The sequence below is a fragment of the Pan paniscus genome, chromosome 10 (genome assembly GCF_029289425.2).
Source record: "Pan paniscus chromosome 10, NHGRI_mPanPan1-v2.0_pri, whole genome shotgun sequence".
NCBI classification, from domain to species: Eukaryota; Metazoa; Chordata; class Mammalia; order Primates; family Hominidae; genus Pan; species Pan paniscus.
In genome coordinates this window covers 93,169,818-93,188,344 of record NC_073259.2, presented here as the reverse complement: position 1 = coordinate 93,188,344, position 18,527 = coordinate 93,169,818, and the positions used below count along the sequence as shown (strand labels likewise).

The 18,527-nt window shown below is 34.7% G+C and overlaps 1 protein-coding gene across 6 annotated transcripts in view; it reads right to left on the bottom strand.

The window, feature by feature from the left end:
- The window catches only part of LRRIQ1 (leucine rich repeats and IQ motif containing 1), a 229,911-nt gene that overhangs the window by 126,899 nt on the left and 84,485 nt on the right, over positions 1–18,527 (bottom strand). For all 6 annotated transcript variants that reach the window (XM_055095956.1, XM_055095957.1, XM_055095960.1 and 3 more), the window contains 3 exons: positions 11,210–11,389; positions 8,550–8,999; positions 4,696–4,897 (listed from right to left, as the gene is read on the bottom strand). In XM_055095956.1, coding sequence (XP_054951931.1) covers positions 4,696–4,897; positions 8,550–8,999; positions 11,210–11,389 — 832 coding nt within the window. The remainder of the gene's footprint in view (positions 1–4,695; positions 4,898–8,549; positions 9,000–11,209; positions 11,390–18,527) is intronic.

The following is an 18,527-nucleotide window of genomic DNA, read 5'->3' as shown; positions in this document are numbered from 1 at the left end:
AATGCAGTGGTGCAATCCTGGCTCACTGTAGCCTTGACCATCCGGGCTCAAGAGATCCCCTACCACAACCTCCTGAGTAGCTGAAACTACAGGTACATGCCACCCAGTTAATTTTTGTATTTTTTATAGAGACAGGGTTTTGCCATGTTGCCCAGGCTGGTATTGAACTCCTGAGCTCAAGCAATCTGTCCAACTTGGCCTCCAGAAGTGTGAGATTACAGGTGTGCTCCACCAGGCCCAGCCTTAGATTTTCATATCTGGGTATTTATGCTCTCTTGGTTACTTGCTTTCTTTCAGAACGCCTTCTCCCTAACATGGCAAATGGGCCAAGTGGCTTCTTCCTGCTAGGGAGGTACCCTGCATATCCCTTCCTCTGCAACCCTGTCCTGGAAAGGTTCCAAGAATCAGGGAAACATGCTGTCTTTCTCTTGATTATCTTTTTTCCTGAGGTCATCTTATCTTTTTTTTTTACCTACCTTCCTCCCTTTTTAAAATATCAACATAATGATATCAAGATTGAGTGCAGACCTAGTGAAAAGAAGCTGGCAAGGGCAACCTTTAATCCAGCGCTAAGTGACATGAGCCAAAGGATTGATTCACTGTGGCTCAAAATGGATCCTGCTCAGATCATCAGGGTCCGGGCTTCTGCAAAGCTACAGACTATAAAATACATAGCATGTGTGTTTTCTGGTGTGTCACACAGAGATATCTATATCTCCCTCATGAATCTGCTTAGGGTCAGAAATTCAAGACCCAGCCATCTCTGTTTAGTTTATCAGAAATAATGGTCATGTAAACATGTGGGTAAGTAATATTCAGATTCTTCTTCTAACTTATTTATTTCTGACTAAGTCACATTTTTATCCTAGTAATCTATCTATGATTAACTCATCTCTCTTTCTCATATATTCAAATCAATTCTCTGGCCTGACAATTCTCTACTGGACATATCTAACATCTTTTTGTTCTCCAACTATCATCAACTCTTACCCCCTGTAGCATACTATATATTTGCTCCTTGTTGAAACTGCACACATCTCTCACCATGTTACTCCTACATTCTCTTAAGATTCTAGTTCTTATGGTATTCTTGTTGTGCTGAAGCTTACTACCATTCTAGTGACATGAAATCCTATGTTAAGTAACATTAAATCCTATGTTATTTTACTTACACTGTCCTTTATACCTGGAATTCCTATCTCTTACCTATCTACATTGAGTCCTACTATTACTTAAGGTGTAGCTCATATCCTTTAAGTGGGGTAGGGTAAGTGCTATAACAGAGTAAAAATGCATAATAATCCAAAAACAAGAGTTTATCTCTTGATCACATAACAAACACTGAGAGTAAACAAGCCAGTGGGACAGCACTTTAACATGAGGTGACTTGGGTGCTGTCTCCATTTCAGCCAATCAGAAAGGGAAAATGAAATGAAGGAGTGTCTGTGGGAAATTTTATGGGGTAGATCTGAAAGTGATATACACAAATCTACCACTGAAATTTTTTTTTTTTTTTGAGACAAAAATCTCACTCTGTTGCCCAGGCTGGAGTGCAGTGGTGTGATCTCGGCTCACTGCAACCTCCTTCCCCTCTGGGTTCAAGAGATTCTCATGTCTCAGCCTCCCAAGTAGTTTACAGGCACCTGCCACCATGCCTGGCTAATTTTTTTTTTTTTTTTTAGTAGAGATGAAGGTTTCACCACGTTGGCCAGACTGGTCTCGAACTCTGGACCTCAAGTGATCCACCCACCTTGGCCTCTCAAAGTGTTGGGATCTCAGGCATGAGCCACTGCGCCCGGCCTATCATTCACATTCTAATGACGAGAACTCTGAGAGCTCAATTGCAAGGAAAGCTTGGAAATCCAGTCTGGCTCTATGCCAGGAAGAAGAGAAGAATGTGGTTTTGGTGAAGAGAGAGCAGTCTCTGGCACATCCTTCACAAAACCTTTCATTTTGATCCTTCTTAAGCCCCAGTTGTTTCTGCTATATCACACTGTACTCCCTCAGAATGTTTAGGCAGTCTAAAATTCATATTTTAAGATGAGTCATTTAAGAAGCTAGATGATTGTTTCCAACAGATGTGAAAATGGAGTTCACTTCAATGATTTGAAGTAATAGGATGTACAAAAGAGACTTACATTAAGTTACAAAGAAAGACTGAATGATGCTTCCTTTTGTTACTGATACAAAGAAGCTCAACCAAAGAACTCACAACAGAGGTATCAGTCACAACTAGACTACTTCATAAGGTAATGAACCTTCTCTTTAGTGAGAGGAATGAAGCAAAAGTTGAATAGTTGTTTACTGTCAATGCTGAAAAATGTATTGTTCATCCACCGATGACAGGCGGGAGTTTGGATGCATGGCGTCTACATTCCTTAGGTAGCAAAATAACATTTGGAGATAGTAAGTGAAGTTTCTTTTTATTTTTTCTCAGAGTTTCCTTGAATCAATTGCTGCCTCCTCACTCCCACTTCTATCAGGTAACAAAAACAGCTTTGCCTATTCACTGTTCTCAGGAGGAGTACAGTATAGACAAATTAAGTAAATGGAAATACTGGATACCTTGATTAGCAACTCAGCAAAGGTGTTTCTCTTGAAAGCTATGTCTTTAATATTAAGAGCTGAGAACTTGAGAGGAAGGGTAATTTCTTTTTTTCTGAATTTTAAGGCCATTTCTCCAGTTGCTCTTCCTAAATACCTTGGAAACCTTCCTGATTCCTATCTCTCATGTATATACTCTCAAGATAAAATCAACACATATTCTGGAATGTGATATTCTTACCACCTCCGCTGCTGATACTCGGGTCCGTGCCGACGTTATCTCTTGCCTGGTTTACTGTAATAGGATGCTAACTGATTTGGCTTTTTCTGCCTCTGTCCTCTTACAGTATAATTGTGACAGAGAGTAAACTCGACCACGTCAATCCACTGTTCAAATTCCACCAGTGTCTTTCCATATCATATAAGACCTTTGACTTTTAAATCCTACTTTTCTCCTTTTCATTACTCTCTAGTCACACTGGCCTCTTGCTAATTCCTAAACACTGTGAGTAGGCTACTAAATCATGGCCTTAGAATCTGATGTTCCTTTGCCTTGAATATTCTTCCCACAGATATCGAATGGCTAAGTCTCTCTCCAATGTCACATTTCCTGGTCTTACACATCCATCCTATCTAAATTGATAAACTTTTCTTTGATACTCCCATCCCACTTTTCCTGCTTTATATTTTCACCCACAATATTTCTCATAGCTAACATATTTATGAACTGCATATTCCAACAGAACGTAAGCTACAAAGATTTTTGTAGCAAGAAATATTTGCTGAATGAATAAAGGGAAATGCTAAATTTTGTTTAATTACTATCATTTAACACGAATTTCTACAGATCTTATTTTATTTAGTTTATATCTGCATCCTCCACCAGGATATAAATTCCATGAAGGTAGGAATCTTGTTGATTTTAAGTTTTATTTCCCGAGCCTAGAACAATTCCTGACAAGTTGTACCTTCTAAAAAAATTTGATGAGTAAATAAAATTTTAAAAATGAGTGTGATCAACATGAACTTCGTTTTAAAATCTGGTCTTGGAATATACTTTGTGAACTGCCTGTGGGGACCAATTGGTAAGGTACCGCCAGTGGTATCTAAGAGTTGAGAGAAGTTCCTGGACAACAGAAAGAATGAAACTGGGAACCTCAGTCTTACAGCTGTGAGCAAATGAGTTCTTCTAGCAACAAGTTGGATTGGAAGAGGACCCAAGCCCCAGATGAGATCTAAGGCCCCAGTCAACACTTTGATATCAGACTGGTGAGACACTGAGCAGAAAATCCATCCATGTTGTGCTCGGACTTCTGAGTTACAAAAATTTTACAATAATAAATGGTAATGTTTTATACTGCTTAAAAAGAAAACCCTGGTCTTGGTGAGATTGAGTCAAGTCTATTAATTATTTGCTTTCTAAATTTTTAAATGAAAGTATTTGAAAAACTTTAACAATTATTTTGGTAGATTTTCAAACATATAGAAATAGCTATTAAGGCCAAGCAAGACCTGCTTTGGCTAATCAAATGTTAGCAGATGTGACAAATGACATACTTGATGAGAAGTTGTTGTTGTTGTTTTTTGAGACAAGGTCTCACTCTATATCCAGGCTAGTGTGCAGTGGTATGATCATAGCTCACTGCAACCTCACACTTCTGAGCTCAAGCAATCCTCCTGCCTCAGCCTCCCAAGTAGCTAGGACTACAGGTGTGCATCACCACACCCACCTAATTTTTGTATGTTTTGTAGATATGGAGTCTCGCTTTCTGGGCCAGGCTGATCTCGAACTCCTGGCTTCAAGCAATCCTCCTGCCTTTGCCTCCCAAAGTGCTGGTATTACAGGCTTGAGCCACCACATCCTGCCTTGATGAGAAGTTTTAAATATGGTTGTGTGGTCCAGCTTGACTCTCAGTCATGCAATGGTATTTTGTATTTAAGGCTTATTCCTTCAATCCAGATATCAAGCAGAGCCACAGCCAACCCACAGCTAACCTGCAGCTAACCTGCAGCCAACATGTCACTTGAATAAGAAATAAATCTACATAACTGTAATCACTGAGATTTGGAGGTTATTTTTAATACAGAATAAATCATGAAAGACAACTAATATATCTTTTGTAACTATGTTACCAAAAGATTGAAATTAACCTGAATAAGAATAGCAGCCTTCTCCCTCTGTTTTCGGATATTCACAATATTTTCTCTTTTTCCTTTCTTTAAAATAGTCTGATTCTTGATGGAAGAATTTGGCAGGCCTTCTGTTGCAGCAGTATGTAGCCTTGTGGAGAAATGAATCTGTCTGCGCATGAGGTAACCACGCCAGTATGACTGGATTACCACAGCTGCCATACTATTAAGAGGAGAAAAAAAACACACACTTTTTTATTATCTGTAAATACAGAGTTGTAGATAAAAGGTCCTCCTAAACAATATTTTAAACAAAGAACACATAAAGTATTATTTAAAAATAAGACCACTTCTTTTGTTTAACCATTGTCATAGAAGTAAAAATAGTAAGAAAACCTTCCAATCTGAAGAAAAGAAATGGGCCAGTAGTTGGGTATGTGGGTAAAAGGGAGTTTCATTTGTTTCTTTTAAGGAGAGAGATTTATAGAGATCTTGTATCATTCTGGGGATATTTGTCCAGAGAGAAGGGGAAAAAGTGGTGAGGCAGAAGAGAGAGGACAAATGTAGGAGCCAATGTTTACTTGGCAAGAGGGGTAAAATCCTATTCCTTGTGGAGAAATTACCTTCGAATGTAAGAGGAAGGAGGCTTCCTTTACTGTAAGAGGAAGGACCCTATCAGGTGCTTAGGAGCTTCACTTTCTTCTCTGCCCACAAACAGTTAAATTACACTCTTACAGACTCAGTAGTAAATACTTAACATTTTTCTGGTCCACATCTATTTGCCAATTTCAGGCACTGAATGGATCAATGTTATGTGTTTTCCATATCTCCTTAAGTTGCCCAGCAACATTAGCAAAATGTGATTTAAAATGTACATTGAATATAAAAGTGGATTGTCAGTGTGTTTAGTAATTTAACTCTTACTAATCAGAAATGTTTTACTTTCCCAACATAGATTATTAGAGGAATATTATCAAGGTAAAGAGTGTAGTCAAAGTGCTGACTATTCTCTCTTACTCTCTTTTCAAATTCCTGACATTGGCTTAAAAAGATTAGTAATTCTTGACCTATCTCCATTTCCTAATGCTCCCTTGAAATAGTTTTCAATAATTTTATAATTGCCAAATCCAATGAAACTTCTCCATTCCTCATACAATTTAGTTTAAGGCAAAGTGGAATGAAGTCATAAACTCTACTAGATATGACCACACATTTTTTTTCTCATAGTAATACATTTCTGGGAAATTAGAAAGGAATTATGAAGCCATTTTCTATTGCTGTTTTGGCTTATTATCGGTATTACTATCATCATCATTGTTAACATCATCATCCCCATTTTATGTAAGGCCAGTAGAAGGCTCCAATCTGTTTTACTACGAATAGAATATTGAAGTTAAAGGCTAAAATATATGGTCTAAGATAAGCTATTTGAATTTCCAGTACTTTGAAAAAAATATTCATGTTCCAACAAATCATTTCCTCCTCCTAGGGTAAACAGAACTTTGTAAATTTTGATATAAATATAATTCACATTTATTCATTCAATCATCCATTCATTACTTCATCTTTTGAACAAGAATGGATTAGGGGATTTCAAAGCACCTTTAATAGGCACTTTGGGTGATAAAAGAATCAGAAAACACATTTGTAATATGTAACCAGTAAAAATTAAAAGGCTTATGGGAAAACACATAAAACCTGAGACAGTATCTTATATTTCTTTATAGACACATGCAAGTTTCACGAACTGTAACTGTGAATTTCTTGTAAAGTCATTGATTGCATGAATTCCTCAGCCTAATATCATCAAAATTCCCCAGGGAAAACAAAAACAGAAGGTAGATGAGGGGTATTTTCTTCAGTGACACTAACATATGGACTGCTTTTCACTACATTGAAAGCAGATAAAGAAGCTGACTTTATGGTTTCCTGAATGTAGGGTGCACTACAGGTTAAGAAAAACAACTCCATGATCATCATCATGATCATCATATTTTTGGCAAAATTATAATGTCAAAAGTGTCTTTAGAATAAGAGCACATGTAAATAATTCTTAGGAAACTCTTATACAATTGGCAATGAATCTCCTGAATCACTGAATGTTAAGATTCAGCAACGGGTATACATTTTCTTTCCCGTTTATTCTTTGGGTCTTTAGTTTATCTATATTTTCAGTTCTTCTTCCTTACTTACTATCATCATTTGGCTATTTTATTTAGGATTAAGAAGTTAAAAATATTGTTTATATGAAATTTCAATAGGCAACATTTGAAGTGTTTGGAGCAAAGGCAACCAATTAAATAAACTGATAAAACATAAATCAGAAAATATTAAAGCCACTTTTGATAAATATTAAAAATTTACATTAGGAAACAAGTTAGTTTCAGCATATCAAATTACTTAACCTAGCTCCCAGAGTAATAAAAATTACTCTTTACCCTGACAACTTTTGAAAAAAGGAAGACTGGGAAAAGCAAGATTTGCTAGTTACTGTGATATTCTGATATTTGCACTGCTCAGCACCAGTAATTTATAAGAGAAGATAAATCTGAGCAATTTTTCTTTTCTTAGCTTGACTCTGAGGCCAAAAGTAAAAAGAACAAGAAGAAACTGACAGGCCAAAGTAAAACCTAATCCTTGCTGGTTCAATAGTCATTAGCTTTCTAAAATTATTTAATGGTTATAAGGGGGTTTACTTGATTAATCATACAGAATATTGCCCTACCTTATAGATCTATTAATGCCAAAAAACTATAGCACATACATTCAAATACGTGCAAAGATGCTCTTTAAATGTTTATTAAATCAATGGGCAAATAAATGGCATGTGCAAAGGTATATATATTTTTTTATTTTGTTTATTTATTTATTTTTGAGATGGAGTCTCGCTCTGTCACCCTGGCTGGAGTGCAGTGGCGTGATCTCGGCTCACTGCAACCTCCACCTCCCGGGTTCACGCCATTCTCCTGCCTCAGCCTCCCGAGTAGCTGGGACTACAGGCGCCCGCCACAACGCCCGGCTAATTTTTTGTATTTTTTAGTAGAGACGGGGTTTCACCGTGTTAGCCAGGATGGTCTCGATCTCCTGACCTCGTGATCCGCCCGCCTCGGCCTCCCAAAGTGCTGGGATTACAGGCATGAGCCACCGCGCCCGGCCTGCAAAGGTATATTTTTAAAAAATGAAAATACTTGATTACTCAGAAAATGTTTTTATTATTTTTAGACTGTGATATTTTATTTCTCCTTAAAACATATTAATTATTTTTTTTTTTTTTTTTTTTTTTTTTTTTTTTTTTTTTTTTTTTTTGAGACGGAGTCTCGCTCTGTCGCCCAGGCTGGAGTGCAGTGGCGCGATCTCGGCTCACTGCAAGCTCCGCCTCCCGGGTTCACGCCATTCTCCTGCCTCAGCCTCCTGAGTAGCTGGGACTACAGGCGCCCGCTACCACGCCCGGCTAATTTTTTGTATTTTTAGTAGAGACGGGGTTTCACCGTGTTAGCCAGGATGGTCTCGATCTCCTGACCTCGTGATCCGCCCGCCTCGGCCTCCCAAAGTGCTGGGATTACAGGCGTGAGCCACCGCGCCCGGCCAAAACATATTAATTATTTAGAAATTACAAGGCAGAAAAAAACTCACATTTACTCATTTAAATACTACTAGAAATTAAATGAGAATTTAATCAAATTAATATGCACTATAATTAATGATTTGTGCACCTCATGAAAACATAATGCACCTCACGAAAACATAATGGAATCAGTATGAAATATGATTGTGATTTGAATCCTTCAGCAAATTACTAGGTACCATTGACTAATATCATCCATCAAAAGGAGTAAACATACATCTATAAAAGAAACATTATTTATATATCTTACATTTTTTCACTAGGCTCAATATTTTGGTGATTCCTCAGCAAAGAATTTGTCATTACTACTTCCTTAAATGGGATTCTTATGGTGGGAATACTGCTTGCCTTGCTGTCTTCTCTCTTCTGACATACTAATATTTCCTGATGTCTTCCTTCCATATTTTCACATGTGGAGGATTTGCTTAATGGGGAGTGGCTGGAGACAGAGTCCATCCATTTCTCAGGAATATTTGGTGAGTCTGGCTCACCTTCACGTGCACAAGAGTAGAAGACTCCATTTTGCAGAGTGCTGTCACTGTTTGTAGGGGCCAAATGATTTTTCTGGGCTTCTGATTCATCTTTCTTGGTGATAGTTACATCCCCTCGTTCGTGTGCATGTCGGTATTCAGTACTAAGTATCATCAATTTCTTAAAATAATGACAGAGATTTTCTGCAGTATCCAAGGTAAATACATCTCTGAACAAATAAATGATGAGAACATTTAATAAGAATAGTGCCAGCAAATATTAAAACTTGTGCAAGTTTTGAAAATTTCACTGTATGGCCTCAAATGAATATTAAACTTCAGTACAACATTCATTATAGATTATTTCTAGTTGCTTATATAAAAATGGATCTCGTTTATAACAAAATTTGAAAACATTTGTTTAGTTAATTTAGATCCATCAGTCCAGACAAAATGTCTGGAAGTTTTAGGACCATTTTTATTCTAGGTATTTTTGGTATAAATGAATGAGAAAAATTCATGCTTTTATTACCATAAACATGAGAAATCATGGCTGACTAAATTTGGAGAAGTTATTTATGAAATAAAGTTAAAAGTGCTTTCTACATTGACTTTTGCCACGCAAAATATTTGTATTGGACTTTTAAACAAAGAACTTACATTATGGGAAAATTTTTATTCCCATTTATCTCCGGAAAAATAATAATCTATTGCAAAGAGAATTCAAGTACTTTAAGACATTAATGGCTAAGATTCTCTTGAACAATGATTGGATTTCTAGCTTTTGAATTTTATAACTTGTATAATTAATCAAATTTTAATGTTGGCTGGATTTGAAGTTCTCAGTAAGAAATGTAAAGGACTTTTCACTTGTATGAGCCTTATTCTTGGCTACATTTTGTCTTCCTTTATTTTTATTTCATGTCTAAAAATTTTTGCTTATTTCTAACTTATATTTTCTGGCTATATTTAATATATTGCCACAAGCTGCCTAATTTTTTTCTGAAAAAATACAGTATATAAAAAATAAAATGTTAATCACATCAAACAAAATGAAAGTTACAATTATTTCCAAAAATGTAGAGACAATTTGATAGCTCCTATGTTCACAAAGGTAATTTTAGACATTAGCATAGGCTCATCCAATATATGTTTTATATTTTGTATTTCATTCATTTCATTGGCTAATAATGCAAAAAAAGTTCAATATTAGAATATTAAGTGTTTATGGTTACTTGTTGAACTCACCACCACTTATGCATTCAACATATAAAATATAGTCTATTTTACGTATTATAAAATTAGAATTTTCTTTCTTCCTATAGTCTTTCCATTTTCAATGCTAAAATAAAACTTAAGTTGCAATAAAATAAATAGTCCAAAGGACTACATTTAAAATCTCATGTTGAAATTTGGACTTCAAGGGAATGTGAAGAGTCACCTTTACATACAAAATTGTATATTACCACATATATACAAGTAAATATTATTTTAGATTTGCATAAAGACAAATGTAAATAATCGCAGTATTTGTTACATTAAACATTACTTATAACAATTGAAATTATTTTTAATGATGTGAGATTTCTTTTTAATCAAAATAGACTATGTTCAAAAATATTTACACAGAAAACGAACTTTTACATAGGACAAGCATATATAAAAGTATCAATAGCAAAACCTTAAGAATATAATTTAGTAGGAAAATTTAGACATTTGGAAGTGCATGTTATTTTTCCAATTGCAATGAAGAGTCATTGTAAGTGAAACAATACAAAATCATCTTTGTTTATAATTTACATTTCCTGACATAATGCAAATTAAAAAGTACAGTTTTAGAAATATCAATTATAATGCATTCAGAATTCGAGGTGGGGAATAGGAAGTTTTCTTTCTTCAACATTTGATTCTGATTACTGTCAACTTCTGTAGTCTAAATGGGTGCAAGTGCTGACTGCTTTTTTCTACTGTGCTCCCATGATACCTTGATACGTAAGTATATGTACACTATTTTAATATGTAATATAAATTACATGTGTTATAAAACTTACCTCACTCTATTCTAGGTGTTTACCCAATTTTCTCTTATGTTAATTTGTGAATTATTTGGGGATAAATAGTCTTGCCTACAATAATTATTGAATAAAATTATGACTGAATAATTATGAATTTTTGCCTCTTGTCTTGATGCTATCCACATGCTTTCATTTTCTTTATCTAATATTGTAGCATTTAAATATTTGAAATTATGTTCAAAATACATATTAATATATTTCAAGAATAAAAACATGATGTCCAAAGTTTTTAAAGGTAGAATATCCCCAAAACACACTGTTCTAATCCAAAAGAGTATAATTGTGTTAATCAGAATACTTTAAAATCACATTTATAAATTACATTATTGATTCTAAATACATCAATGGGAAGATCACAATCTTACCCTTTTCCAGTTATATAATTTTCAATTAGCAAGTTGAATTCTCGAATCTGAGACTGACAAAGTGCCAGGAAACCTGCTGATCCCAGTTGATTGTGTTCTTCAGTGCGGCTTTCTGAATTAGAGTTTAGTATATTGCCATTAAGGATTCTCAGAGCAGGCAACACTTTAAGTAGAGAATCCCTATTGAAAACAACAAAAAAGTTAATAATCCTGATCTTGATAAGGAGAGTATGTATCTAAATAACCATATACTAATCATTTAAATAATACAAGCATAGGATATATATCTCAGAAAATGTGACTGTAGGGAAAATGATAGAGTTAGATTTTGTTTTTGTTGTTGTTACATTTCTTTAAAAAGCATGGCATCAGGTCATATACAAAGTAAGTTTTAGAGTTAGTTCTTTAACCTTTTTCTTCTAAAACACAAATGAAAGATTGAAACTTGGAAACTCAGGCTGGAATTTGGAGTGTAAAAAGATGCATTATGAAAAGAATAATAATATTAGATAAACTTTTAAACAGAAGATAACTATAATAATCTTACCAAAAGTTGTCTTTTATTTCAGAAATAGAGGTATATTCTGTTTCTCTTAGTAAAATATACTGAGAGTAGGACTAAAACAAAAGAGGTAGGATATTACCCTGTTTATCATGATCTGGAACATCTAAAATTATATTTTCTCCTGAATCTTGCTAAGGATTATAAAGGTAAAAATCTTCAAGGTATTTGCAAAAGTCTATATCAATTTTTGGTGGTGCGCACCTGTAATCCCAGTTAGCCGGGAGGCTGAGGCAGGAGAATCACTTGAACCGGGGAGGTGGAGGTTGCAGTGACCCAAGATCGTGCCACTGCTCTCCAGCCTGGTGACAGAGCGAGGCTCCATCTCAAAAAACAAAAACAAACAAAAAACAAAAAACAAACAAACAAACAAAAAAACAAAAACTAATGCTGTGAAAAAGCCAGGTCAGACAGCAAGAGCTTTCCATCAAGCTCAGCCATTTAGAACTACTAGCCGAAACCCTTCTCAAGGAGAGTGTAGGTCTCTTTTCACCAGGCTGCTGATAGTTACAGGGGAAAAGTGAACTCCTTCAATAAAGTTAATCCCCTAATTAAAAACTAATAGTTCCTATGGGGAAACTATACAACTCTAATGAAAGATATCCAAGATGAACTAAATAAATCAAGAGATATCCCAGTGGGGGGGTTCATGGATAGGAAGACTCAATATTGTCCAGATATAAGTTATTCCCTTATTGATCTATAGATTAAACTCACTGCCAATCAAAATTATAGCAAGGTATTTTGTGGATATCAACAAAGTCTTTCTAAAGTTTATATAGAGAGGTAAAAGATCCAAAATAGCCAACTCAATATTGAAGGAAAACAACAGTTAGAAGACTGACACTAACTGATTTCAAGACTTAATATGAAGCTATAGTAGTAGAGACAGTATGGTATTGGTGAAAGAATAGACAGATCAAAGGAACAGAATAGAAAGTCCAGAAATAGACCCACACAAATATAGCGAACTGATCTTTGGCAAAGGAGCAACACCAGTACAGTAGAGCTAAGATAGTCTTTTCAACAAATGGTCCTGGGACAACTCAAAATCCACATGAGTAAGCATGAAGCTAGACAGACTACACCCTTCACAAAATATTATCTCAGAAGGAATCAAAGACCTAAATGTAAAATATAGAATGTTAAAACTCCTAGAATATAATATAGGAGAAAATCTAGATGACCTTTGGTATGATGATGATTTTTTACATAAAATGCAAAAGGTATGTCAGTGTGTAGGAAGGAGAGTTCAAAAAATCACCAAAGGTATAAATCAAGGAAAGAAAAAATACATTTGACTTCATTAAAATTAAAATTTTCTACTGTATGAAAGACAATCTCAAGAGAATGAGAAGACAAGCCACAGACTGGGAGAAAACATTTCAAAAGATATATCTGTTTAAGAACTGTTATCCAATATATCAAAGAACAAAAGTCAACAATCAGAAAATGCACAAACTAATTTAAAAATAGGCAAGAAACCTCAACAGACACCTTACTAAAGAATATATACAGATGACAAGCCAGCATATAAGAAGATGTTCGACATGATATTCATTAGAAAATTGAAAATTAAAATAACAATGAGACAATGTGATACCACTACGTATCTATTAGAATAACCAAAACCCAGAAATACTGACAATACCAAATGCTGGTGAAGATATAGAGCAAGAGAAACTCACATTCGTTGCTGGTGGGAATGCAAAATGGTACAGCCACTTTGGAAGACAATTTGATAATTTCCTATAAAACTAAATTAAATCTCACCAAATGACCCAGCAATAATATTCCTTGGCATTTATTCAAATGAATTGAAAATTTATATTCACACAACAATCTGTAAACAGATGTTTATAGCAACTTTATTCATAATTGCCAAAACTTGGAAGCAACCAAGATGTCATTCAGTAGGTGAGTGGATAATAAACTGTGCTACAACTAGAAAATAGGTGCTAAATTATTCAGTGCTAAAATGAAGTGAACTAGGAAGCCATGAAAAGAGGTGGAGAAAAGTTAAGTGCACTTAATAAAAGTGAAAGAAGTCAATATGAAAAAATTCACATACTATATTGTTCCAATTTAATGACATTCTAGAAAAGGCAAAACTATTTAGACAGTAAGATCGCTAGTTGTCATGGGTTGGTGGGAGGCAGAGATGAATAGGCAAAGCACAGATTTTAGGGCAGTGAAACTATAGTTTATCATACTACAATAGTGGATACATGTAATTATACGTTTGTCAAAACTTATAGATTATGAAACACCAAGAGTGAACCCTAATGTAAACTATGGGCATTGAGTGACAATGTCAATGTAGACTCATTGATGGTGACAAATATACCTCTCTGGTGCAGAATTTTGATAGCAGGAAATGTTGTGCACGTATGGGGTTGAGGTATGTGGGAACTCTGTACTTTCTGCTCAGTTTTGCTGTTAACCTATGACTACTCTAAAAATAAATTTTATTAATTAAAAAAAGAAAGTAACAATTCCTAAACACTAAATGAAGAATGACAAAGCGAGATTATTAAAATGTTAAGACTTAAGAAATAAAACTTCAGGCAGATCTCTACCTAGATTGTATAGTCTGAGATGAAATATTCATTTATACAAACGGTTATGAAATATAATTTTAGCATATGTATATGTATTACAAAAGAAGTGGCCCATGAAGGCAAAAATGCCTAGGGCCAACCAAAGTAATAATGTATCTCTGTGTATAGTTATAATCTTGGTAGTCTTGGTAGTAATAGTAAATTAAAAAATAATTACAAGAGATAGATAAATACATTTTCCTCTATAAAAGCAAAAAAAAAAAACATAGTTTTTCATGTACTGAGTGCAGAAATAGCTCCCAACCCCCACTCTGCTCCCTCCCCTGAAAGAAAACTGAAACTTTTTTTCTCATCAATATTTAAATAAGGGAAGAGGGAAATAAATTGGATTTGTTTCTTCAAGGTAATTATCAGATGATCTACATATTATGAAGCAGATAAAAATCTTGACACTTTGCTAATAAATAGTTTGATCAAGTTAAGAAAATATGAGTCCATATATTTTGAACTTGTTCAGTAGTTTTGAAGCTACCAATGTTTACCAAATCATAAACTACCCTATTTGCCACAAAGGAATAAATAACATACATCGTGTTTCTGGTTGCATTAATTTTAAGACATGGTTCAAAGGCAGAATGTTATGTTAAGATAACAGCTATTCATCAGAGGGGTTAGGAGATAATCAGAGATAATCACCAGGGATAATCTTTGACCAGGGCTTTCTTCAAAACAAAGAAAGGTTACTTTCTGAAAATAAAACTGGTAATAACCAAAAATAAATGAAGAAATCAGCTATCCATAACCCACCTCACCAAGTTGTTTACTGTATTACTGATGAAGCTACATTGTATTCTAAATCTCCATAAAATTACTCAGTCAAGTTTTCTTAAAGGCATGACTGTGATGCCAAAATAACTTACTTAGTTATGATTATAAAATGCCAGGTATGAACTAATGATGTTTTTAAGATGTGACAATAAAGTGTACTGGCAGTTAAGAATGCATCTCTTCAACCAGTATCAAAAAGAAGATACTCTGATTCTGTTGCTGGACCTTTTTCAAGATTCAATTTCCTAAATTAGAAGACTAAACATAAAGCTTCAACAACTTGATGGAAATAGCTCTTGAGAATAACCCACAGTTTATTCTAATTCTTTGGATGCCAAGCAGATTTTTGTCTGACACCTTGATCTCTAGAGTGGACCTGAGTGAATGAATGTGAAAAAAGGAGGTCTGCCAAAGTCATGTTCTAGTCTTTGAAATAGATATATCTTACAAGAAAAATTAATAAAGCAGATTTTCTTTTTTAAGTTGTATCTTTTTGGAGTTATATGAAGCAGATTTTTTCTTCTCCTACTATAATAATTTCTAGTTAAATAGTAACAGTAAGCTGTTGAAACTTCCATACTTTTCACCGGGAAAAGTGATCCTGGATCCACAGTGGTAGTGCAAATGCAATAATGCCTGTGAGACCCTTTTGAGTAGCCATCTTTCAAGTCTCATTTTGGCTGAATGAGGAGACGTCATCAAAGCAAGATAATACTCAGGCTGCTACCTGATATTCCCAAGGTCTAACAAACTGCTTCTTATTCACTCTCTATATCCCTCAAGAAAGAAATTCAAGGCTAGATCCTTATAGTGTGCCTCCAACACTGCAGGGCAGTGTTTCTGAAATGACTGTTTATGAACTACTGTATCAGTTGTACCTGGGATGCTTTGAAAAATGCAGTCTTTCCACATGCACGCAAATGTTCATTGCAGCACTACTCACAATAGCAAAGACATGGAATCAACCTAAATGACTATCAATGACAGATTGGATAAAGAAAATGTGGTACATATACACCATGGAATATATGCAGCCATAAAAAAAAAAAAAAGAACGAGATCATGTCCTTTGTGGTAACATGGATGGAGCTGGAGGCTATTATCCTTAGCAAACTAAGGCAGAAACAAAATACTACATGTTCTCACTTTTAAGTGGGAGCTAAATTATAAGAATTATGAACACAAAGAAGAAAACAACAGACATTGGGGTCTACTTGAGCCAGGAGTGTGGGAGGAGGGAGAGGAACAGAAAAGATAACTATTGGGTACTGGGCTTCATACCTGGGTGAGGAAATAATATCTACAACAAACCCCCATGACATGTGTTTACCTGTGTAACAAACCTTCACATCTGCTCCAAAACCTAAAATAAAAGTAAAAGAAAAAAAGAAAACTGCTGTCTTTGATTGTATGAAATAACCCTGCTGATAGGTTGGGGTAAGCTTTATTTTTTAAATATAGCCTTCTTTATGCACACTAAAGAATAAGAACCCGGCTGTGCCCGGTGGCTCACGCTTGTAATCCCAGCACTTTGGGAGGCCGAGGCGGGCGGATCACGAGGTCAGGAGATCCAGACCAGCCTGGCTAACACAATGAAACCCCGTCTCTACTAAAAAAAAAGGTACAATTAGCCAGGCGTGGTGGTGGGCGCCTGTAGTCCCAGCTACTCGGGTGGCTGAGGCAGGAGAATGGCATGAACCTGGGAGGCGGAGCTTGCAGTGAGCCGAGATCGCACCACTGCACTCCAGCCTGGGCGACAGAGCGAGACTCCGTCTCAAACAAACAAACAAACAAACAAACAACAACAAAAAAAGAATTTGCTAAGTACAATAAGAAATATTGTGGCACTGCTGCAGTTATACTACAATAATTTGTTCACCGGTTAACATTTCCACTTGTTTTACATAAAGAGTATGACCGTGTCTTAGAACGGTATTCCTGGAACTCTGAATTTAGAGAGTACATTTCAAATACATAGAGACACTGGGCTTCTATGCAGAATAATTAATGACAAAATGAAGAGCTACTTTAACACAATAATCTAATATAAATATTTGTTTTGTCAGAAAAATGAACAGATAAATATATTTTACTATAAGCATATTTTATTTAATAAAAAATATTTTATACTCCAAACAATAAAAATAAATACATTTAAAGATAATATGGAAGTATAGGTTTGTTTCTAGTTGTTGGAACTGTTACTACACAAAAGTTGTTCAGATGGAAACTGATACCAGATCAGCAAGGAACAAAGTAATGATTTTATCATGAAATACTATATTTTGGTCATAGATGCTGATATAAATATTACATCCAATATTTCAGGTATGGGGAACAATTCTAGGGAATGTGGATCAAGAGAGGTTGAATTTTTATGTTAGGAATACTTTGATGTTATGTTTATCACCTTTATATAAAAAGTTTCCAAATGATTTAGTATTTGGAATTCCTTTGAATGTAGATATTTAGTTTGCTTGGATATTTAAGACTATAACAATATCTTGAAATTTGTGATTTATATAATCAGTATCCAGATTGGAGTTAGTGTTTTATTTTAAACATTTTCTTCATGTTATTTACTTATTAAAGAACAATCCTCAGAACTGCATAACAGAGCAGTGCATGGATTGGCCTCAAGTTCTAAATGCAGACTTATAAGAGTTTATGATGAATATATTAGAAAGTGTCATAACAAGTTGATGAATGTTGGAAATGAAGTATCAGAATACTGTGAGATCTCAACATTAGTTTTTCCAGCTGGGCGCCTCCTAATCAAGGGCTGAACCAATATTTCATTTGGTGAAAATTTCCTGGTGAATATTCCACCACTTAAGAAGCTCTATTAATCATGAATGAATGAGAGAAATTCCCAAAGGAGATTTCAAACTGAGTCTATGGATTAAGTTTTAAAAAGAGATTTTTTAGTACATCAGCATTGTCCCTGTTATCACTGGCTAGACATGAAAGTAAGAAGCCAGTTGGGAAAATTTATAACTAATCCTTTTGTTGGTATCATGGGGTTATGTAAAGTTCATTGGAATACACTGCTTAAAGTTTGAGTTGATCCTTTGATTAATAAATCCATATTTTATAGGTTTCCAGATTTAAAACCCTTTAGATAAATGAATTTCTCAAATTAAGTATAGGCCAACTGATGTAAATGAAATTTGACAGCCAACATTCTAAAGTGGGAATTACTCTAGTCCAGAAAAGTTCATTTAAATATAGAAATTATAGCCAAATCATTTTTCATACTTATAATATAAATATTATTTATTTTCTTTCATATTCTTATATATTTTCTGTTAAACTCTAAATCACATAAACTCAACAAAAGCAGTAAAATGTGAATATTTATCTTTAC